A 23,434-nucleotide genomic window follows, 5' to 3' on the forward strand; every position below is an offset into this window, starting at 1 on the left:
TGTTCTCCTGCATGCCCTCCATAAAAAGAAAATCGCTATTTTACAGTAAATTTATTTTTCAGTAAATGCATTCCTTGGCAGGAGAAATTCTCCAAAATCTCTATAAATTAACTTTAAGATGGTTTTACCTTGGGGATAATAGGACAGAGACAAAATTATGTTTTCATTTGTTAGCAATATTTCCTGGAACAAGAAGTTGATTCTCAGGACTTCTAGTACTGGCAACAGTATGAACAAAAGTGACAATTCATTAAACACTCCAGACTAATAATATGCTTGGGAGATTCTGTAACAAATCATGTAAGAGTATAATAAATAAACAAATTTTTAGAAATCATGACAGTTTATTATTGTGTTATTGGAATTACAGTACACAATACACAGGTGACTCTGAGAAGTGTCATGGTCTCATTCTGATCCAATTGACAAGGATACTGTAATACAGCAGACTACAAGAAATCAACAGATGACCAGTGAACTTAGGCCCTCAAATCAAACTACTGTTACATTTATGTTTAAAATAAATATAAAACTAAAAATGCTATTAATTATGTGGCATAAAGTATAAAAATGTAGAACTGTTACATGGATATGTTAAAAAAATTCAATGCAAATACAAAACAAGAAAAGGTAATTAAAATAGCACCTATTTCACACTACATGTAGCTAGATACCATTCTCTGGTAAACTCGTAATGAGCTAAATACTGAGCAAAACTGCAGACCTTTTGTGGCCTTGAGTCTTTGGTTTTAATTTGTGAAGGCACCTTAAACATTTTTGTACACACATTATCTACTGTATACTGAGCATTTACAGCTCTGTGAAAGTAATTCAGAGGTAATAAAAATAAAAAATATATGTATATAATTAAGTCAAATATTAATATTGCTAAAAAGCATTCACCTCAACTGGTCCTGTAAGTCACTGTTTCTAATGGCAAGATTATCATATATATTTCTACATTTCTACTTAATGGAATGTTTTCTATGTGTAAGCAAGCATAGCAACAACAGATAAGTGTATTTTTGGCAAGTGTAATCTCAGGTTTGCTTATTGGGATGGGTCAAAAATGTTCTATTGCACAATGGCTCTATTTCCTGGATTTTTAGCAAGTCATAACATTCAAAACTTTAGCTTCTGCTTTATGTAGGTAAACACATCTTAAACCAAAGAATAATTCCTGATAACCTCGATATCTAGCATCAATAATTGAAAAGTAATTACTTGGTAAAGTTTGGTAAACTTTTTTCTTTCTTTCTTTTTATAGAATTCCATTGTAAGTAAAGTCATTTGCAGTGATAGCTTTTTCACGGTGGTGGTAATAGAAATGCCTTAAGTGCTTAGTGCTTCTTAAAACTACACCATAGAAAGTTAATACATTAAATGAGCATTGCAAGGCAAAATAATGTTTAAAGAAAACCTTTCTTTCTTTATTAAATATCTGGCAGATGCTGGTTTTTCTGGACAGCTTTCTTACAATAGCTCTAGTTGTGTTGTAGATATTGTGACCCCTGATTACTAACACTACCACCACTGTAAAGAAAGCTTTACTGTTTACTGTAAGTTTGTATGCAATGCACCATTTCACAACACACCACTTGGAACAACTGTTAAATCTCTATGAACTGAATTTTATAATCTGTGAAATTTCCCTTTAGGTCAAAAAATCACATTAACTACTGATAAACATAAAGATACAAGCCAATAGTTTGGCATAGTATATATATATTTTAAAATTGGTGTTCTATATAGTGGAAACTGTTTTAAAACATACAGATACAACTTTGTTAAGTCAAATGACCTGTTTTAGTCCTACCCAGATCACCCTTTTGCTAATAGTGTAGAGTACTGAGGCACTAAGGTAAAGGTTTTTATGTTTTTATGTTTTATTGTATACTCAGGCATTAGAATATGAGGTAAAAATAAGATACTATAATACACAATCATATTTTCATTTTTAAATCTAAAATGCATGAGCATACGTATTTTCCCCCCATTTAATTTGTGGAGAATTCTGTAGATCAGAATACTCATGGCTTAGAACACTGTGTTTGTGTTCTGGTGTGATGATGTTTTTTCTTTTCTTCTGATGCAGCTGTAAAAACTAATATAAAAGAAACAAGGCCTCACTTGGCGATGTAGCTGTTTTCAATACACAGCACGATAGAGGATCTGGAACAGCTGCGTGGTGTCTGCTGCAGGAGGTGGCCATCCTGGAGGGAGGAGGCCATGCCTGTGACTGCGTGGTTGTTGGTTCGCCATGTTTCGCAGAAGCTGTCAGTCTGCCGGTGTCCTGCAGTGCTCGAACCATGCCACACTATCTTTTCTGGCCTGTGATAAAAAACATGTAGAAATGTACCAAGAAATTAGATACAGCCTTTCTTCCAGTGATTCCAGCTATGCTTCAGAAACCACCGCAACGCTGACTGGAAAGAAGAAAATAAGAAAATGGATGAATAAATGAATAAACTCATTCATAAAATACAGATAGTTTAGACTTGCCATGCATCGTCGTCCAGGACATCTCGGCCATCGAACGAATATATGCGTACGTTTTCATTCAACCTGCCCTCATTGTCACTGAAGATGGACTCCCAGTTGCTGAATAACACCTCATCCTGACATTTACAGAAAAAAATGAATGAGTCCACAGTACAAGGCTGAAGTGGCACAAATCCAATTTTTGTAACCTTAGTGTAACAGTTTTAAATGTGGTTCTAGATTATATTCATACTTGTAACATGGTCATGCAACCTATTCAGAATTCATGTTTTTTTCACTGCATGTGCAGATATTACTAGGGACTGACTGATACAATACAATACCGATGTAAGGGGGCTAACAGTTTGATAACTGATCATTTCATACTGAAACAGTTTAGTGAAACAGTGTTTTACTTTCTGATATGTCAGATTGACAGTTATCATGGTCTAACTTCCTAAAAAATGTTATTCCAATGATCGATTCTTTTTACACAGTTATATATAACTAACCATGATGGTGTTTTGTGTTTAAATGTAACTTTTCAGTCTGTATTGCTGTTATATGCAGTATTTAAAGGAATACAAAAAAATCTAATGTACACAATTTGACTATATACACTGTACACAGCTGATCAGCCAATATATTTTTGATATCTTTGTTTGCTTCTTTAGTTTTGTGCTATAGCTATGACTGAATTCAAATTTTTAAATGGACATTCTGCAATGATAAAATGTATATTCCTGTTCAAGAAACAAATAGTCTCACAAATCTTTTCTTTAAATACTAAAAAAACTTCTTCTAATCCGCATCCACATGTTTACACAGACCTGCTTTTCTGGAAAACATTCAGGGGCCTATTGACATCTAGTGTTTAATAGCTACATTAGTGTTATGGCACTAGCGTTAAACTAGCAGCACTGAATAACTATCATCTATGGTAGGTGGAAAATGTTATCATTTTTTGCTGAATAATTGTGATGATGATAAATACTACTTACTCTTAGGTTCACAATAGGAAATTGATCCCGGTCACTTCTGCGCACTATACTGTAGAGATCCTGGAGTCGTGATGAAAGAAAAGCTCTGAATGTGCCTTTAAGTCCAATAGCTTGAGCCTGAAGGAAGCACTGGTGATCTACTCCTCTTATACCCTTCATGTCTCCTTCTTGAGGTGAGTTGAGGGCAATTAGGTGCAACTAGGGGAAAAAAACATTGTAGGTCACAAATAACAAAACCTTTTACCTTTTTTTTTTTTTTTTTTTTTACCATTGTCGATACTACATGTAAAACTACACTACATGTCAGAAGACACATGTAGGTTGCCTGATCATTTCAGATTGCAAATAAAATGCTTATATATGTATTGTTGAAATCATTTTTATGATCGCCACTGTAATGGAATCCAATTTTTTCTACAATCAACCTTTTAATATCCAACCACTCTAAATGATCTATTTACGTCTCAACCACTGGAATATTTAGAAAAATCTGTCAAATTCTGTTTTGAGCTTCTATGCACTGGTTTAATAAGTAATGATTATAAAGAAGTATTAAGGATTAATTAAGAGTGTATTCTATGACATTTACTAAAATGAGATGCAACATTATAAAAGATAATGTAGCGGTTCCACTTTAGAGTTCCCAGAATTGTATCATTTCCAATTCCCACCCAAAGATGGTCAAAGATGGCTGTGGAATCACCTGGGATTTAATCAGCGATCTCCCTGTGACACTTCAGAGCCCCCAGAAGTCTGATTAAATGCCCCCATGAAATCTTAGCTTAAACATATCAGATATATGTGATTTATCTAATATTTCTCATTATGATATTGTTGTAGGGGTAGAATTAGGGCCCTATCTAATTAATGGCTGTAAAACTCACAGACCATGAAATTAGCCTTTTGTTGTAAAATTGCATTGCAGTGGCACTTTTCTTGAAATATCCATGTATTATTTCATAATTGCACTTCCTTCAGTTATTATTTTTAAGTTGAAACTAAGGCAAGTTATCTGCCTGTATATTATTTATAATAATATGTATAATTAAATTGTCTATTATTAGCCTGTATAATCATTTCTCATCTCAATGAGAAATATTTAAGATACTTTTACTTTCCAAGATATTGATTTCTGGTGCATTAAGAACTTTTAGCTTCTAGTTCTGGGTACTGACCGCAGGACCGGAGGTGTGTGTGTGGGCAGGAAGTTGGTGTTCTGGAGGTCTTGGCCTGCGCACTGGTGTAAAATGGTGCTCAGATCCGGAGTGATGTGAATGGCTACTGTCAGGATGGTGGGGGTGGTGTCTTGGGTCCGCTTCAGGCTGATAACGCGTGTCAGTTGGAGCAGGGTATTGTGGGTCTAAGTATCGTGGGTCTGCATATTGGGGGTCCAAATATCGCTGGTCTGAATATCGGGGGTCAGAGTGTCGTGGATCAGTTGGTGGAGAGTATCTTGGGTCAGTAGGGTAGCGTGGGTTGTATGGAGGTTGAAGTTCAGGGTCAGGCTGTGCTGGCTGTAGTACTTCAAGTACTTCCTCCTGTGGAGGAACTTTGGCAGAAGAGTCTTTAACATGGGAGTCTGGGTACAGCACCACCGGAGGAGGCCCCACTGCTGCTACATTACTATTCTGCAGAAATAAAGAGAGGTGTGCTTAAAAAGTTTGTCATGTTGCGCAGTAGAAATCTAGTGAAAAACATGGGATTATTTCTTGAGCATACAGTGCCAACTTGATCTTTTACTGTGAATAGTTACACAAGTAAAAGATTATCGGATTTCCAAAAGGCATGAACGTTAAAGATTAAACATTTGAAATATTTATATTTTAAGCAAGGTTACTTTTTTTTGCAATTTTTACAGTTTCAGAATGACAAAAAACGGAAAAAGGCCTTAAGTAAAAGTTTGGGCACCCTGCCTGCACCCTGCAGGCAATTGCATCAATGTGTTGACCATAATAGGCTACTGCACTAGAAAGCACTTACCAATGCATAGTAGATTAAATCAGAGTGATCATTTGTCAAAAATGTTAAGGTGTATTTTATACTTCAAGATATTTTTTTCTGGATTATTTAAATTTAGCACATAAAAGTAAGAAAATTTGTGTTTGGTAGATTATCTCTTTGTTGTTACAAGGCTTTTTGGCAATAAATTTTATACTGTTGTAAAACCTGTTAATTATACATTTACATGCCACATTTGTAAGGACAATACATTCATGCAAAATTTGTCAAATCTTCTCCTTGCCATTGCAAAACAGCTTATTTTGTTGTAGCTATTGACACTTGTGTTGAGCTTCTGGTACACCCTGTGAGCATGGGCACTGCTACAGCAATCAGTAGGTGTCTGGGACCGAACTTCAAGATGACTACGCTCGCCCCCAAAGAGCGGGGTTTATCAGAGACTACCTCCAGAATTTGGGAGTGGAGAGGATGGAATGGCCTGCCAGCAGTCCTGACCTCAGGTAATTGAACACTGATCCCACAAACTGAAAGCTGTGAGATGAGCTTGGGCGCGCTGTTTGTGCCAGAGTGACCAACACAACCACGTTGGCTGTCTTGCGACAAAAACTGGTTAAAGAATGGGATGCCATCCCACATCAGTGTGTGACCAGAATGAGGAGGAAGTACCAGGCTGTTGTGGCTGTGTATGGTTCTTCAACACGCTACAGAGGCATCTGTTTGTTAAATGAATAAATTATTAAATTGCCAAAATGTCTTGTTTCTTCAAACTTCAATCATCCAGTCCACCAAACACCAAACGTTTTCATGGGGCGCTGCGCACATACTGTCACATACTGTCACAAATCCACGTTCCTTACAAATGTAGCACCATTTAAAAAGAAACTTAACAGGCATTTTTGCTAAGGTGTATTGCCAAGAAGCATTGTTACAACAAAGAAATAATCTATCAACACATACATTTTCGTACTTTTATTTTTAAGAGTGTACCCATATAAAAAGAGTTGATCTAATAGGTAATTACATTAGACTGTAATGATTCACCGAATTCAGAATTCAACATGATATGAGACAGTGGTATCTCAAATCAATCCGTTTTCCCCACCATTTTTGAGTGTTTTCATCTAGTTCCACTACTTGACAGAGAAGCTAACTGTGACTGAATGTACTGCAAACTAACATCCTGATCATATCATCATAGTACCATTCTCATCTTACAACTTGCAAGAATGAAATGATACAGTTCATGTTTTGTGAAATGTAAAACTTACCAATAATTTTGGGAAAGGTGTGTATTCTCCCAACTGAAATAAAATAACACAAACATAGACATGGCTGTCATATAAAGACAAAAGACAGGACAGTAGCTGTACTTGGCTGTGTTTTCTTTTAGGTGGTGATATTCTCATGCTCTACCATAACTTTCCGGACGCCATCCCGCACTCTGACGTAGAAGTCTGTGTTGTCTACGACATAGACCAGCGTGCCCTCTGGATGCCGTCGAGTCGTGGCAGCCATCATGTCAAAAGATCTCATAACCATGACCTGAAGTACAAAAATGATTAAAGTACATTTGATTGACTGGAGTGGCTAGTACGAGTAGTACGAGAATTCAGAGAAAGACAGAGAGTAAGAGAGAGGCGGAGAGGGAGACATCTTACCCCAGCTGATTGCCCAGGGATTCCAGGAGGGCCAGGAGGGCCTGGTGGTCCAGGGACACTTATGGCTAAATATTAATAAAATGTTAGTACTAAGTTTGAGAAGTAACCTGATAAATGTATATTTCTAAAGCTATTTATCTATTAGGTGTTTATTTGGTAAGTGTTTATTTGCTTAGACATTAACATTACAATAAATACAAAACATAAATATAATATGTAGAGGCACTGTTTAATCACAATCTTTACTTAAAGAAGCCCAGTTTTAACTGTACTTATTATCTAATCACTGATTTGGTTAATTAGTGCTTCAAGGTTAAATCAGGCAGTGGTGGATTTGAACAAATTAATGTATTAGCTGGGCCCTTCAAAGAGAGATCTGTATTTTCTAACCAAAATGAAATTTTGACTGTATTTATAATTATTTGTATTATAATGTAATGTGGTGTTTGTCATAAACACAATATTGGCACAATAAATGATTCAGCTCAGATGCACTCATTTGCACAGTACTGTATGTTACATATACAAATTTCTTTATCAGCAGTTTTATTGTGTTTCTCACTTTGTCCAGGTCTGTATGCCCCTGACAATGCTGGTCCTGCTGATCCCGGTGGTCCTGGCGGTCCTGGTAAACCTGGATTTCCTGGTCGACCAGGATAGCCAGTTCCTGGAGGGCCAGGAGCTCCTGGTGGCCCTGGTGGTCCAACAATAGATTCTCCTCTAGGACCCTATTGGGCAGACCAAATACATAGACTAGTTTTATGCATGCAAGTAGAAACCCATTTTTACTTATTTTAACACCAGTCTGTCTCCTAACCACACACCATGGAACACACAATCTGTGTGTAAGTTGGGTGTATATCTGAGAAACTGTCAACTCGGCACATAATCTTTTACCGGAGGTCCTGGGCTTCCAGAGTGACCCTGTCCTCGGCCATAAAGTGGGTCATAGTAGCCACCACCAGGCTCTCCCTTCTGTCCCTTAATGCCTTGTTCACCCCTCAGTCCATTCTACAAAAACAAAGGTGTTTTTCAGAGGTATACACTGTCATTCATAGTGTTTGGGACAAAGACACATTTTTCTTGACATGCCTCTCTGCACCACTGTTTAAAATGTTAAATCAAACCAATCACATGTTATTAAAGTATACATTCCAGACTTTGCATATATTTTTTTTACATAGTCCCCCTCATTTTAAGGCAACATACTGTTTGAGACATAGCACTGACAGGTAAATTAAAGCAGTCATTTTTAGTACTTTTTTTTTTTTTTTATCTTTTAAGTACTTTTTTGCAAACTGCAATACGAACTGTCTGTTTTTTGCTTTTTACCTTGTATTGTAGCATCTGTATTTCTGTTCATGAAGGTGTCTGCAAATAGAGCTCTCAGATAAATATAAACCTGCTTCCTGAACACCTTTTTCTGAATCGGACAGGAAATTTAGATTTTTTTTAAGATAGTGATTTAGTGAATTAGTGATTAGTGATTCTTCTGTCATCAGCAGTAGAATTCTGTCATCACCAGTGCATTCTTTCTTCTAAATTATATTTTACTCAGTTGATTTTGGTATACCCAAGGTTTGACTACAGTCTGGAATGTGTACTTTAATCATACCTGACTGGTTTGATTTGAAACTGTGGAGCAAATGGACACATCGTGGAAAAATGTCTCTTTGTCCCAAATAGTATGGAGGGTACTGTATATGTAACTGGCACTCTGTAGGGTTAAGATTCACTTACCTTCAGTGCATAAATGTCAAAGCTGCCAGTCAGACCTGTGACACAAAGTCACAAATGACAATAAATGAATAACTTAATACAACACGTTGCATATATCAAATACTTAATTAGTTTTGACTGGGATGTTATAAAATATATTAAATGTCTTACAGTCGCTATAAAAATGTTGTTGATAATTATAGAAAACTCAGATGGCCAACTCAAACTTTAGTATTACCAGTGATTGTCTTGTTTAAAAATCAGTACCTGGCAAACCAGGAATGCCTGGGGCTCCTCGTTCTCCCTTTTCACCTTTTGCTGTAAAAACAAATATATATTTTGTAATAATTATGTGTTTATTGATATTTTTACTTATTTTGCTGACATTTTGCTGGGGGTTATTACTTCATGACCTATATAATAATTACCTATTTCTCCCAATTTTCACTTCCTACCTTGAATCTTCTTAAATAACCCTCAGGGGTTATTTTCACAAGTATAATCTTAAGTAGCTTATTGTTATTAAGCACAGACTATAAAGACTTTATGTGATAATGAGTGACAGTCCGCTTACCTAAGTAATATCTGGAGCTGTCATCATAGCCCTGCAAAAAATTTGTCATTTTAAAACAGTGCCAGCATCTCCAGTTTTCTTCCTTGTTTTCAGATATGTGTATCCAAAACATGCAACTCTGTAAAGCTCCTTTAGTAGATATAACCAATCCCACATGGATGAGCTATTATATTTAACCATCTCTTTATTAGTTATACTAACCCTATCTACAGATACTGAAGGTCCAGGAGGTCCAGGAGGACCTGGTGGTCCAGGAGGTCCCTGTAATTAGTCCATAAAAAACATATCAGATCCAAAACATTATAGTCCAAATGTTAGCGTGAACTCTTACTGCACTTCATTGTTACTCCTCCCTTACCGGATAACCATATCCATATCCACCTGGGCCAACACCACCTGAATCTCCCTTTTCTCCTTTCCTTCCATGCACACCTGAGCGACCCTGGAAAAACATTGGAATCAAAAACACTATTTATCATTCAGAAAATTAAAAACCTTTACAAGATGCTGTGTATAGTACTGTAATATATCCCCAATTTTCAATATTTCAGACCTCATGCACTGGAGTACTTACTGTCCTTCCTGGCATTCCTATTTCCCCTTTGGGCCCTGGGGGTCCTTGTGGACCCTAAAAAAATGTACACAAATGATTGCGTATTTAGAGGACATAAATTAAAGCATTGACACAATCATTAATCATCAATTAAAGAGAAACTTTTCTCATTCTCATTTACATTTAATTTTACTTAACCCCAAAGTGATCAGCCAAGGCTTTGTATAAGGTGTTGTAAAGTGTTGTATAAGGTTTGTAATTGGGCACTGGAACTACAGAAACTTTAGACACTAAACATGGGTTGATTGTTTAACTATACTACCATTTAAACATTTCTTGCAGATGTGTAAAATTATTCTATCTTGTTGCTGATACACTACAATTCACATATATGTAGGAAACGGTATAATTATAGCGTTAAAATTTCTAAACTTTTTAAACTTCTTCCCCAAAAACTGAATAAAACATATCTGAAATATTCCCAAACATACACACATGGACAAAATTGTTGATTGCCCCTCGGTTAATGAAAGAAAAAGCCACAATGGTCACAGAAATAACTTGAATCTGACAAAAGTAATAATAAAAAATTCTAGGAAAATGAACAAATGAAAACCCAACATTGATTTTGAACCATGCTTCAACAGAATTATTTTAAATAGTAAACTCATTAAACAGGCCTGGACAAAAATGATGGTACCCCTGAAAATAATGTGACCAAAGGGACATGTTAAATCAAGGTGTGTCCACTAATTAGCATCACAGGTGTCTACAATCTTGTAATCAGTCATTGGGCCTATTATAGGACTACAGGTAGTCACTGTGCTGTTTGGTGACATGGTGTGTACCACATTCAACATGGACCAGAGGAAGTGACGGAAAGAGTTGTCTCAGGAGATTAGAAATAAAATTATAGACAAGCATGTTAAATGTAAAGGTTATAAGGGCATATCCAAGCAGCTTGATGTTCCTATGACTACAGTTGCACATATTATCAAAAGACTTAAGATTCATGGGACTATAGCCAACTTCCCTGGACATGGCCGCAGGAGGAAAATTGATGACAAACCAAAGAGACAGATGATACAAATGGTAAAAAAGAGCCCAGAAGAAGAGATTAAATGTGAACTTCAAGCTCAAGGAACATCAGTGTCAAATCACACCATCCGTCGTTGTTTGAGCCAAAGTGGACTTCATGGGACTTCAAGGAGAACACCATTGTTGAAAACAAATCATGAAAAAGCCAGACTGGAATTTGCCAAACTACATGTTGACAAGCCCCAAAGCTTCTTGGAGAATGTCCTATGGACAAATGAGACAAAAATTGAACTTTTTGCCAAGGCACATCAGTTCTATGTTCACAGACAGAAAAATGAAGCATATCAAGAAAAAAACACTGTCCCTACTGTGAAACATGGAGGAGGCTCTGTTATGTTCTAGGGCTGCTTTCCTGCATCTGGCACAGGGTGTCTTGAATCTGTGCAGGGTACAATTAAGTCTCAAGACTATCAAGGAATTCTAGAGAGAAATGTGCTGCCTGGTGTTAGAAAGCTTGGTCTCAGTTGCAGGTCATGGGTCTTGCAACAGGATAGTGACCCAAAACACGCAGCTAAAAACACCCAAGGATGGCTAAGAGAAAACATTGGACTATTCTGAAGTGGTCTTCTTTGAGCGCTGACCTAAATCCTATTGAGCAACTTTGGAAGGAGCAGAAACATGCCGTCTGGAAAAGGCACCCTTCAAACCTGAGACAACTGGAGCAGTTTGCTCATGAGGAGTGGGCCAAAATACCTGCTGAGAGGTGCAGAAGTCTCAGTGACACAGTTGACAGTTACAGGAATCGTTTTATTGCAGTGATTGCCTCAAAAGGTTGTGCAACAAAATATTAAGTTAAGGGTACCATCATTTCTGTCCAGGTTTCATGAGTTTATTTTTTTAAATAATTCTGTTGAAGCATGGTTAAAAAAGCAATGTCTTACTTTCATTGGTTAATTTTCATGGCATTTTTATTTATTATTACTTTTGTCAGATTCAAGTTATTTATGTGACCATTGTGGGTTTTTCTTTCATTAATCGAGGGGTACCAATCATTTTGTCCACGTGTGTATCTTCTAATATCAAGCATATAGTTCATTCTTTCAATTTATTGAATTTAATGGTTATTATTGACATATGTATAATGTAAATACAAACATTTGCACAGTATAATACATATGGGGTGAATGGCAAATTGGGTAGAATATTATCATCAGTTTATTTTAAGTGGTTCTATTTGATGTACGAAAGTCTCAACCTAGTCAGTGCAGTAGCAGAAACAAAGCATCTGATACATTCATAAATTCAGTAGATTATCATAGATCTTTGTTTGTAATCTACTTGTTTTCTACTTTATCTGGAAAACTTTTATTTACTTTTATTTCCTAGTCCATATCTGTAGATGATAACCTGAGAAGTTACAGTATACCCAATTTAATGGGTTAACCTAATGTATCATATGAACAATATATTTATTTAATCCAATATTTATGAATGTCTGTTGAGTTTTTTTTTAATCAAAAAGGACCACTACATTAAAAGGTTACTAGAAAACTAGAAAAACACGTACATACACACATTTATACTTAGCTAAATTTCCTTTTTGTTTTCTTTTTTAATAAAGACAAAACTCACTGGAGGTCCCATTGGTCCTGGAAGTCCTGGTTCACCCTAGAAATAAATCAGTGAGGATAGTCATTATGAAAACCATCCTCATACATCATCCTTCTACTTTATGCTCAAAGCAAGGCTGAGGGAGCTCACCAGTTCACCACCCTGCCCACCAAGGTGGATAGGAGATCCTTCTGGACCAATTACCAGGCCAGGTTCACCCTTCTGACCCTAAACAGAAATGGATTATAGGTCACACACAAACGCCTTTATCCACGATAAAAAAAAAATACATTCAGGCTTAGTTTCATTCACTGTTTCCCTGAATGAAATTTAGTAAACCAGATTTGATTTCATATTAAAGTTGTAGTATATTCACTAAAGCTGAAACTGGATGACATGATAAGATTAAAGGTCCACCTTAATGGATTCTCCTGGTAGGCCTGGGGTCCCTCTATCACCTTTAGGGCCCATTGGACCCTGCAAAAGCAAAATGACTGTAAAAATTGCTGAACATTACAGTACAGCTAAGACTACACATGTGGCAAAAAACTTTGTAGATTAAGATTTGTGTAAAAAAAAGTCTAAAGAAAGTTTAACAAATTAGGTGTTATTGTGTGGAGGGTGAATCATCTAATAGTAAGTCAACTGGATATTTAAGATAACCTTGGACTGAATTCAAAGTTCAACTGTTGTTCAAGTCAACCTACTCAACTTACCGGGAATCCCGGATGCCCCGGAATACAACACTGGCCCTAGATAAAATAATAAATAATAAAATAATGTTGCATAATTATTAAACATTCTGTTAAAATATCAAGAGATATCTGTCCATCTGTCAAAATTGAAATATTGTTGCTATGGAAGAAGCTGACCAAAAGCCTGTTCTTCTTAAACTACATAAATCATCTCAACATCTTTACATTTTAACTCAAGTTAGGTTGTTCCCCAGTGTTGTTTATGTTTATTGAAGTTTTATTGAACGTGTATTCATGAAAGAGTTTCTTGCCTTTTCTCCAGGTACTCCATGTACTTTGCCATCCTGAAACAAACAAAGTCAGTGAGGTATAGGTATATGAAGTGGAGCAGTGACTAATGGTGTGTGTCAGTTGTACATGTATAAGAGTAACTGCTTAATAACCCTCTCTAGACTTACAGTGCTGGACACATAGACTACTGTTCCCGGAGGACCAGGAGGTCCTGGGGGCCCGGGGGGGCCTCCAGGGTTTCCAGGTTCACCCTAAAAAAACATGAGAACCATCAGAAATCTGTATAAGCATATTGCTTGCAAACACTTCAGGCTCGATGTAACACTTACTTTGTCCCCTTTATCCCCTATTTCTCCCTTTGGTCCCTGTAAATAATCAATAGATAAGACAAGAATGAAGAAACACTTGCTGAAGAAACTCTTATGTTGTGGCGAACAAAGTAACAGATCTGCTCAATGTGACCCACCTCTAGTCCACGGAAACCATCAAGTCCAGGAATTCCATCCCGTCCTCTGGGACCCTCACTGCCCTTCTGACCTGGGATTCCAGGCAAACCTGCTTTGCCCTGAATGGGTGATATTTGAGATACTACTTGGTTAAAATTGGTTCTATTTCTTTTATCTGCATTTAGAATCATGAGCAGATGCAGTGCTTTACCGGCAATCCAGGAATTCCTTGTGGTCCCTAATAAGGAAAACACAAACCAATATTGTCAGCAAGATATAAAAACATTTAATGTATGTAGCATTGTCTCTCAAGAGAGCTGGTTGATGTGAAGTAGCAACATACAAAAAAAAAAATGACATAACGTCATAATCTACATTTCATCACTTTCCAAGCAAAATAGGTTTTGTAGAGTGTACTGTTTTGGTGGCACATATATGGCCATCATGTCTGGCAGGTGGTCTTAATGTTTTGACTCATTGGTGTACGTATCATGACTTGCAAATCAGGATACTTTCTTTAGCCAGCTATCTTTAAGCTTTTTTACTAGCCAATATTACAATGGAAACATCTAACCTCACTTTTTTTTCTTTGTGATGTAGAGAAGCAGGGGTGAAATATTTTAGCTTAATAAGGGGGTGATACCATGTAGAGCTTTTTATATTTTTTATGTAGAGTTTAAAATGGATACACAAAATGACAAAAAACAAACTGTAAATTGTGATGCCACTTAGAAAACAATGGAAAAGACGTCATCAGAAGGTACCTGTGGACCCGGGGGACCCATTACTCCTGGAATATACTGAAGAGCAAGTTCGGACTCTTCTCCTTGCTACAGACACACAGAACGAAATTTTAGAGGGTTATAAAAGGTTAAGTGCCTTTATTATGCTGCTCTCTTGTTTGATTTTGCTGCTGTAAAAACTGACTTTCCCCGTGGGATAAATAAAGTGATCTATCTATCTATCTATCTATCTATCTATCTATCTATCTATCTATCTAAAACGTTCAGCAATCATCAGCACTCAAACCTTTCATTTTTTTATCCACCTTTAGGGCAAACGACTCAGTGCTCAGTTTGTGCTTTGTAGCAGTGATACTAGAAAACATTTCATTACAAAACCTAATTTTGTAGAAATTCGAACAATACAGGAAAAGGAAAGAACATTTTAACTTCCATTCCAGTTGTCTGGAAATTTCAAACAACAACCATTTAATGGGGTAAGAAAGAAAACTATTAAATCATTATTTAGGCTACTCTTCAAAACAAAAAATACATACTGATTAATATAAAGCTGAGTCTTCACATTCTCTTGCGCCACATACACACTCACACACACTCACACATACTCAGAGTTTCATTTGTATAATTCTAAAAAGACTGTTTGATGGAACTAGTACTAATAAAGTCAATTGTTTAAAAGGCAGTTTACACTAACTCACGCTGCCAATCCTGATGACTGGTCCAGGGGGTCCAGGTGGCCCAGGGAGTCCTGAAGGCCCCTGAGGTCCCATAGGGCCCATAGGTCCAGGCAGCCCAGCCCGTCCTACCTCTCCAGGGTCACCTGGTTGACCTGCTGTACCCTCTGCACCCTGCATGAAGGAGAAAGCACACATATTGACCAGACCCGCGCACATATTGACGCAAACTCTTTCATCAGTGTTTTTTTTTTTTTAAACCTAGTCCTGACCTATGTCCAGTGTGCTAATAGTGGGTTGTAATGCACTGTTAACATCTGGATTGAGTGCTTATTACTGAACAAATAGGTATGAACAAATAAAATAATTTGTAATTTCCTTGTAAAATGTTAATTTTGAGATTATACTACCGGACACAAATCCAGGTATTCATTACAAATACAGAGTAAATACTGCAAGAAAGTGCATAGTTCACAAATTCTGGACACAGATCTGAACTGAATAGTCTGGGGTTTTCCTGCCTCTAATGTTGTCATTGTTGATGTAGTCAAATTGGTCCTGCCATAACTGGTCAGCCATAACTTTGAAACCACTTTGAAGCGATCAACACTAATTATGTGATTACGGCAGTAGCAATATATATATTAACATATACAATATATGATAGGCAAACACTGAACAGTCTGTTCTTAAAGTTGATGTGTGTTGGAAGCAGGAAAAATAGGCAAGCGTAAGGATCTTTGAGTTACTTTGACAAGCGCCAAATTGTGATGTCTAGACGACTGTGTCAAAGCATTTCCAAAATGGCAGGTTCTGCGGTGTGTTCCTAGTATGGAGTGGTCAGTGGACTATCATGTCACTGACCTGCTCCAAGGTCTCAGATACCACAGGACACCCCTTTGTGGGGTCAACGCCTTGACGAGCCAGAGCTGGTGGTGTTAATTTTATGGGTGATCGTGATGAGTGTGGTGTGCATAACAGCAGGGAAACTATCTAAGCTCTGCAGTGTTTTAAGACGAGGGTATATTTTATGAATATAGCAAATACTAGAATACATGCCATTACATAACCTAATTTTGTAGAAATTGTAACAATACAGGAAAAGAAAAGAACATTTTTACTTCCATTCATCAGGAAATTCCAGTTGTCAGGAACAACACAACACAACAACCATTTAATGGGGTAAAAAAGAGGTTTTGATTTATGCTCATATATGGTTTTGACCATATATCAACTTGCAAACACAGGTGTGAGCTATTTGGTCCAGCACTTAAACATTTACTTGTATTAAGCATTAATAAAGAATTCTAGTCACTTTTCAAAATATCTACATAATATACATGGTATAAAATGGTATAAAAGTCAGTCAGAGTGGTTTGGTGTAAAACAGGTTGAGAAATGTGCTTGCTCGGGTTTCTCTACAGTGGTGGTAATAGAAACAAGAGGTTGTGATGTCCATTGTATTTCCTATTCAAAAGGTCTTCTGAGCTATATGTAATTTTGACTAGCCAACATCTTCTAAAACTATTGTAAAACTGTCAACAGCCACCAGATAGCCAATTCGTACAGAGCCCCTAGGGTAAAATAGTGGTTGTTTTTAATAAGACATGGCCATGAGACAATACATTCTGCTCACAAATGAAGTATCTGCTGACTACAGAATAATGTACTACTTGCATACATTTGTATACATTTTGTGTGATGTAGCTTTTAGATGCATTAAACTGTTTAGACGTCTGGTTCCTGTCACCACCCGTAAGAACAATTCTGATTCAGTACATTTCTCTAGAATGAAGCATTTCACATAAAGTCACTCTAAATTACATTAGATTATGTAGAAATTTTGAAAAGTCAATGAAATTGCCTTTCTCTGCACTCTTTGGTGGTATGGTGAAATTAGTATTTATTAATATGTCAGTTTTTGTTTATTATAATTAATTTGTCAGTGAAGGTTTTTGTTTTCAGTAATCAGACTCAAAGCAAGATGGAGCAATTCAAGACACATGCAGAGCACCAGATACCTCACTAGACCCCCATGGGTTAGAGAACCAGGAGAAAATAGAGGAATAGGAGGAGTTTTGCTAGAAAGAGAAAAGCATAAAGAAAAACCTTAGCATTCCGACACAAGATAAACTCCTGTATCTGTACTATTTGCTCTATGTAAATACATTTTACTGTACATGAAACCGTTCCTCAAGTCATGAAATGGACACTGGATACAAGTTTCAGACATATGGAAATTATTTTTTATCTCGCTGCTCACTTGTGATCAGATCATTTGAGCTGGATGTTTAAACCCAGTAAGAACTGGGCCAAATATTTAAATATGGTTTTAATCAAAAGCCATACTGTGTAGCAATACTGGATATGCTGATACAGAACCATCAAGACACAATCCAGCCTTAGGTGTTACATGATATTGGCAAAGTCATTTACCATTCCTATTTTAAATTGTAAAACTTGAATTTATTTATTGAAGATTATTGAACACAGTCTTCAGAAAGAAACTACATAAGTATGGTCTGTTACCTTCTCCCCAACTGCCCCAGGAAGTCCCAGTTCACCACAGTCTCCCTAGGTGAGACACACAGAAGGAAAACATGTAAGATGTAAGATGAACAATTTTATATTTGAAACTTTGTTTATATATAAAGAGAGTTTATCTTGTCCCTTACCTTCTGGCCAGGTGGTCCTGGTGGCCCTGGACGACCAAGGTTTCCAGGTCGACCTGGTGGTCCCTACATAAAAAGAAGAATCCTAACTTACCACAGCACTCACAAACGCATTCAAAAAAGAATGAAATAAAATACTGTTTAGAAACAAACAATGGAACCTAAAACTGAACTTGTACTTGTACTTTTCCAAAAGCAAAAAAACATACTGTACTTTGTACTTATTACATTTTAAATTAGAATCTACAAGAATCTACTAAGTTTGCAATGCCATATTTATTTTTTGACAGTAAATATATCTGTTGTACAGTTTGAATTGTTATTAAAACAATTAACCAAATGAATGATACTGCCCCCAACTATGTCCATATTTGAATGTCCATAACCTGGACCTCTGTAGTCTACTTTGACATTAATTAGCCTGTGTTAGTATTTATTGTGTGATTAATTGAGCTGTTTGCCACTATTCTTCTAACTACTTTGATGTTTGTTAAGCCAAAGGTCTAGTGTAATCACCCATACCATATTGTTCCTGGGTATGTTAGTCTGCATGTTAGTTATAGGATGTTATGTTAGTTATATGTATAGGATGTATGTTAGTTATAGATAATTATTATGATGGCTATTTAATATAATATAAAGTAAAAAATCCCCTTGCTTGCTGAGACGGTAAGCATATTGTACCAGTGACCTGTAAAAAAAATCACACAACAAAAAGCGAAATGCACAATTTACATACAGGCTGTCCAGGGGCCCCATCCTGTCCAGGAGGCCCAGGGGGGCCAAATGCTACTAATTCTCTGGTTTCTCCAGAGATAAAAGGTCCTGGAGGCCCTGGAGGCCCTGGGGGTCCTGGTGGACCAGGCAGACCACGAAGTCCCTGATAAAACATGAGAAAAGGTCAAAGTCTATGAGTTATAAAAATAACCATTAAAAAAAACAGATCCCAAAAGACACACACCCGCATCCTCTCCATGTCATGGAATCCAGAACCCTCCATGTCTACAAAGGTCTGCAGAGGAGACATTAGTAAACAGTGACTATTAAAGCAATTAATGAGCATCAACCAGAATTGCACTGTTGTGATTTAACTCACTGTTCGATCTAAGCTTGAAGGTCCAGGTGGTCCAGGAGGCCCAGGTAAGCCTCTGGGACCTGGCTTTCCTTCACCTTTCTCTCCCTGCAGAGCAAAGAGAAGAATCACATGGACCAAGTAAGACCCATCCAAGTTTATGACACACCTGTCCATGCAAAGTATTTACAATTATATAATGTGGACTTCATTTCCTTTTTCCTAAATGTTTACCTTCTGGCCTTTAGTTCCAGGGTTACCAGGTGCTCCTGGAAAACCACGAGGCCCTTCAGGACCCTAAATGGAAGCATCAGAGTAAAATATTAATCTGTACAGTTATGCTAATGTTATTATGCACTGTGTGCTTTGTTATACAAGTTCCTACCAGTTTGCCATCTTCTCCTGGGTCGCCCTGCCAAACAAAGGAATATAAATGTTTATACACCAAGGGCTTTAGTAGCACTGCTAAGGAATTTTATAAATAAATCACTCACTGTATCCCCCTCTGGTCCAGGTAGTCCTGGTGCACCTGGAGGGCCTGGTGGACCTTGGGGGCCGATGGGTCCCACCACTCTCTCAACCACTGTACCTTCGCTAATGTTGATCAACTCTGCAGCTGGACCTGGAGGACCAGGTGGTCCCGGCTGACCTGGAGGTCCACGATCCCCTTTAGGGCCTGGATAACCTGATCCAGGACTACCCTGTTGGGGTGGTTGAACATCCACAAATTAGTGAACATAACTTACTGGGCATTAATTATATTATTTTATAATTTAAAAAACCAAAAACAATACTTAAATGCAATTAATGCACATACACTATATTGTCAAAAGTACTTTGCACGCATATGAATTTAAGTGACATCCCATTCTTAATCCATAGGGTTTAATATGATGTCGGGCCACCCTTTGCAGCTATAACAGCTTCAACTGTTCCATAAGCACATTTGTGAGGTCAGATACTGATGTTGGATGAGAAGACCTGGTTTGCAGTCTTAGCTCTAGTTCATCCCAAAGGTGTTCTATCGGGTTAAGATCACCACTCTGTGCAGGCCAGTCAAGTTCTTCTACACCAAACTCGCTCATCCATGTCTTTATGGACCTTGCTTTGTGCACTGGTGTGCAGTTATGTTGAAACAGGAAGGGGGCATCTCAAAACTGTTCCAGCAAAGTTGGGAGCATGAAATTGACCAAAATCTATTATTATGCACTAAGGGGCCAAACCCAACTGCTGAAAAACAACCCCACATCATAACCTCCCCTCCACCAAACTTCACTTGGCACAATGCAGTCAGACAAGTACTGTTCTCCTGGCAACCTGATGTAAGGCTTGGATGCAGCTGGTCTTCCATGGAAACCTATTCCATGAAGCTCTCTGCACTCACTGTTCTTGAGCTAATCTGGAGGCCACATGAAGTTTGGAGGTCTTTGACGATTCACTCTGCAGAAAGTTGCTGACCTCTGCGCACAATGCACCTCAGCATCTGCTGACCCCACTCTCATTTTACATGGCCAACCACTTTGTGGCTAAGATTGATGTTGTTCCACTTTGTTATAATACCACTGACAGTTTACTGTGGAATATTTAGTAGCGAGGAACTTTCATGACTGAACTTATTGAACAGGTGGCATCCTATCACGGGACCCCGCTGGACTTCACTGAGCTTCTGAGAGTGACCCATTCTTTCACAAATGTTTATAGAAGCAGTCTGCATGCATCTGTGGCCATGGAATTGATTGGACTGTTCTTGTGATCAGTTTGACCCCACGGGCTGAGAGCTTGCGTGGAGCCCCTGATCGAGGGAGATTAGCAGTGGTCTTGTAGGTCTCCCATTTTCAGATTATTGCTCCCACAGTAGATTTCTTCACACCAAGCTGCTTGCCTATTGCAGATTCAGTCTTCCCAGCCTGGTGCAGGTCTATAATTTTGTTTCTGGTGTCCTTCGACAACTCTTTGGTCTTCACCATAGTAGAGTTTGGAGTGTGACTGTTTGAGGTTGTGGGGAGGTGTCTTTTATACTGTTAACGAGTTCAAACAGAGGCCATTAATACAGGTAATGAGTGGAGGACAGAGAAGCCTCTTAAAGACGAAGTTACAGGTCTGTGACAGCCAGAAATCTTGCTTGTTTATAGGTGACCAAACACGTATTTTCCACCATTATTTGCAAATAAATTCTTTAAAAATCAGACAATGTGATTTTCAGAATTTCTTTTCTCATTTTGTCTCTCATAGTTGAGGTCTACCTATGATGTCAATTACAGGCCTCTCTCATTTTTTAAGTGGGAGAACTTGCACAATTGGTGACTGACTAAATACTTTTTTCCCCACTGTATTTAGGTTTGATTTACCTGCATTCCGTTGTCTCCTTTGTCACCCTGAGGACACAAGAGAGAGGGTATATCATATAAAAAAATCTTTCTCAAGTCAATGTTCAATGGAAATCATACACCAAAAGTACAAATTAAAGTCTACTCTAACTATTAGCTTATGTGTCAAATTTCTTATGTGTCAAACCATTTCCTTGTACTGTAGCCCATCAGTACATTCAGTAACATCTTCACAACCAAAACTTATCATTGTGTACCTTCACTCCACTGATTCCATCTTGAGATGTAACTGATTTTTCCGTAGGCCCAGGGTCACCCTTTGGCCCTGCTGGGCCTTTGACTCCTTGGTCTCCTATGTCTCCCTTTTCTCCTTTGGCACCTGAATCAAACAAAAATCTCTCAACATATTAATCATGTAATCATTACAGCTATACAATCCCTATAGGAATGAGGGGACTTCAGATGTACTTAGAGGTTAGGGTCAAAGTATTATATTATATGGGCCATATAGTCTGTATTGGCATATTGTGATAATGACATACAGAAATATGGCTCTTCAGTTTTAGCACTATTTTAAATGCTTTTTGTATATTTTTATTCTATGTTGTGCACTTTATTTTAAGTTATTATAAGAAGGGCAGTGGTCATTCCTTACATAATTCTCAGGAGAGTAGAAACTATATTTGGACAAATAAACGGAACAGCTTGTAACACTCATCATGACTTCTGTTTGTGGGGAAAGTATCATCCAGCAAAAAACACTTTCTGGAAAAGCCATATGCAAAGAAAAAAACATTTCTCACTGGGGGATCCAAACAAATACATTTTAATATATATATATATATATATATATATATATTTTATTTATTTATTTATTTTTTTTAATTATTAAAACTAAAAGCTGCATACAGTGTATAGCATGGGTGTATTGCTTTTGTAATTAATGATATAAAATATTACCTGATACTATAATATACTTAAATATTAGGGTAAAATTGATAAGCTCTAATGTACAGCCATTATGACGAGTAACATTTAATTATTTAAGCCAACCCTGTGAATACATGCAAAAAGGAATAAAATTAACATAATTTATCAACCAAGATACAACTTTACAGGATGAGATGTTAGGCTAACATTGCTAACAAACACTGGATGCATGCCCAAAAATCGCCCAAATCTCCCAACCTTCTCAATCTTCACAGATTTTGTGCAGACACAATTGGTGTGTTTTAGAAAGTAGGATGTAGAAAGTATAGAAGGTAAAACTAAGGGCAGCATAATGGTATACCGCATCAGAGGACAGTATTTCAAAGTTACTAAGTGTCTGATGTGGCAAATTGCTGTATAACGATATTTCACCATGTGCATTTAAAAGAGCCACAGGGTAGGGGCGCTGTGGGAGCTCACTGATTGGTAATATCACGCTCTAAAAACAGAAAAAAATAAGTGCGAGTTTAGCAACATCATTTATAATGAAGACAGGAAAAAGCAAATCTGGATGAACTACTAAATGTGCCTCGACCATTCATTTGACCATTTGTTCTCAGATACAAGCAGATGCATGATCTGAGCCATTCTTGTTTAAACGTTCATAAGTGAGCATTTCACTTAGTTCACTTAGTTTGTCACCCTGTGAGTTTTTCAGTTTTTAAATAATGCCGAACGAGATGGCACAGAAGCCATGTAAACATGGAACCATAGTGCACTCATGCCCACGTGAATGAGTAAATGTAGGTGCAGTGGATGCTTTCCACCACAGCTGGAAAAATTCTAAACATATCTAAACGCAAATGTAAATATACAGTCATCAGCATCATCAATGACAGAGCTACATAATTTTAGATTGACTTAACTACCTCTTACCCTCACACATACACACTGCCATACAACGTAGAGCTAACTGAAGCGCCCCACCCG

General features: G+C 37.4%; 1 protein-coding gene across 5 annotated transcripts in view; it reads right to left on the reverse strand.

The window, feature by feature from the left end:
* Window positions 1-324: 324 nt before the first annotated feature.
* The window catches only part of col18a1b (collagen type XVIII alpha 1 chain b), a 51,890-nt gene continuing 28,780 nt past the window's right edge, over window positions 325-23,434 (reverse strand). For 4 of the 5 annotated variants that reach the window (XM_072683794.1, XM_072683793.1, XM_072683791.1 and 1 more), the window contains 37 exons: window positions 21,772-21,893; window positions 21,536-21,562; window positions 19,682-19,888; window positions 19,573-19,599; window positions 19,422-19,484; window positions 19,212-19,295; window positions 19,077-19,127; window positions 18,855-18,995; window positions 18,119-18,181; window positions 17,973-18,017; window positions 17,465-17,524; window positions 15,468-15,617; window positions 14,791-14,856; window positions 14,238-14,264; window positions 14,047-14,145; window positions 13,910-13,945; window positions 13,748-13,831; window positions 13,601-13,633; window positions 13,311-13,346; window positions 13,012-13,071; window positions 12,745-12,822; window positions 12,616-12,651; window positions 9,967-10,020; window positions 9,751-9,834; window positions 9,594-9,653; window positions 9,393-9,423; window positions 9,086-9,136; window positions 8,840-8,874; window positions 7,997-8,110; window positions 7,662-7,827; window positions 7,100-7,164; window positions 6,855-6,983; window positions 6,710-6,742; window positions 4,658-5,110; window positions 3,483-3,680; window positions 2,503-2,618; window positions 325-2,331 (listed from right to left, as the gene is read on the reverse strand). In XM_072683794.1, the coding sequence (XP_072539895.1) occupies window positions 2,127-2,331; window positions 2,503-2,618; window positions 3,483-3,680; window positions 4,658-5,110; window positions 6,710-6,742; window positions 6,855-6,983; window positions 7,100-7,164; window positions 7,662-7,827; window positions 7,997-8,110; window positions 8,840-8,874; window positions 9,086-9,136; window positions 9,393-9,423; window positions 9,594-9,653; window positions 9,751-9,834; window positions 9,967-10,020; window positions 12,616-12,651; window positions 12,745-12,822; window positions 13,012-13,071; window positions 13,311-13,346; window positions 13,601-13,633; window positions 13,748-13,831; window positions 13,910-13,945; window positions 14,047-14,145; window positions 14,238-14,264; window positions 14,791-14,856; window positions 15,468-15,617; window positions 17,465-17,524; window positions 17,973-18,017; window positions 18,119-18,181; window positions 18,855-18,995; window positions 19,077-19,127; window positions 19,212-19,295; window positions 19,422-19,484; window positions 19,573-19,599; window positions 19,682-19,888; window positions 21,536-21,562; window positions 21,772-21,893 (3,389 nt within the window). In that variant the 3' untranslated portion in view covers window positions 325-2,126. The remainder of the gene's footprint in view (window positions 2,332-2,502; window positions 2,619-3,482; window positions 3,681-4,657; window positions 5,111-6,709; window positions 6,743-6,854; window positions 6,984-7,099; window positions 7,165-7,661; window positions 7,828-7,996; window positions 8,111-8,839; window positions 8,875-9,085; window positions 9,137-9,392; window positions 9,424-9,593; window positions 9,654-9,750; window positions 9,835-9,966; window positions 10,021-12,615; window positions 12,652-12,744; window positions 12,823-13,011; window positions 13,072-13,310; window positions 13,347-13,600; window positions 13,634-13,747; window positions 13,832-13,909; window positions 13,946-14,046; window positions 14,146-14,237; window positions 14,265-14,790; window positions 14,857-15,467; window positions 15,618-17,464; window positions 17,525-17,972; window positions 18,018-18,118; window positions 18,182-18,854; window positions 18,996-19,076; window positions 19,128-19,211; window positions 19,296-19,421; window positions 19,485-19,572; window positions 19,600-19,681; window positions 19,889-21,535; window positions 21,563-21,771; window positions 21,894-23,434) is intronic. The other variant, XM_072683792.1, reaches the window with a different exon arrangement.

This window comes from Salminus brasiliensis, chromosome 7, assembly GCF_030463535.1.
Source record: "Salminus brasiliensis chromosome 7, fSalBra1.hap2, whole genome shotgun sequence".
Classification (NCBI taxonomy): Eukaryota; Metazoa; Chordata; class Actinopteri; order Characiformes; family Bryconidae; genus Salminus; species Salminus brasiliensis.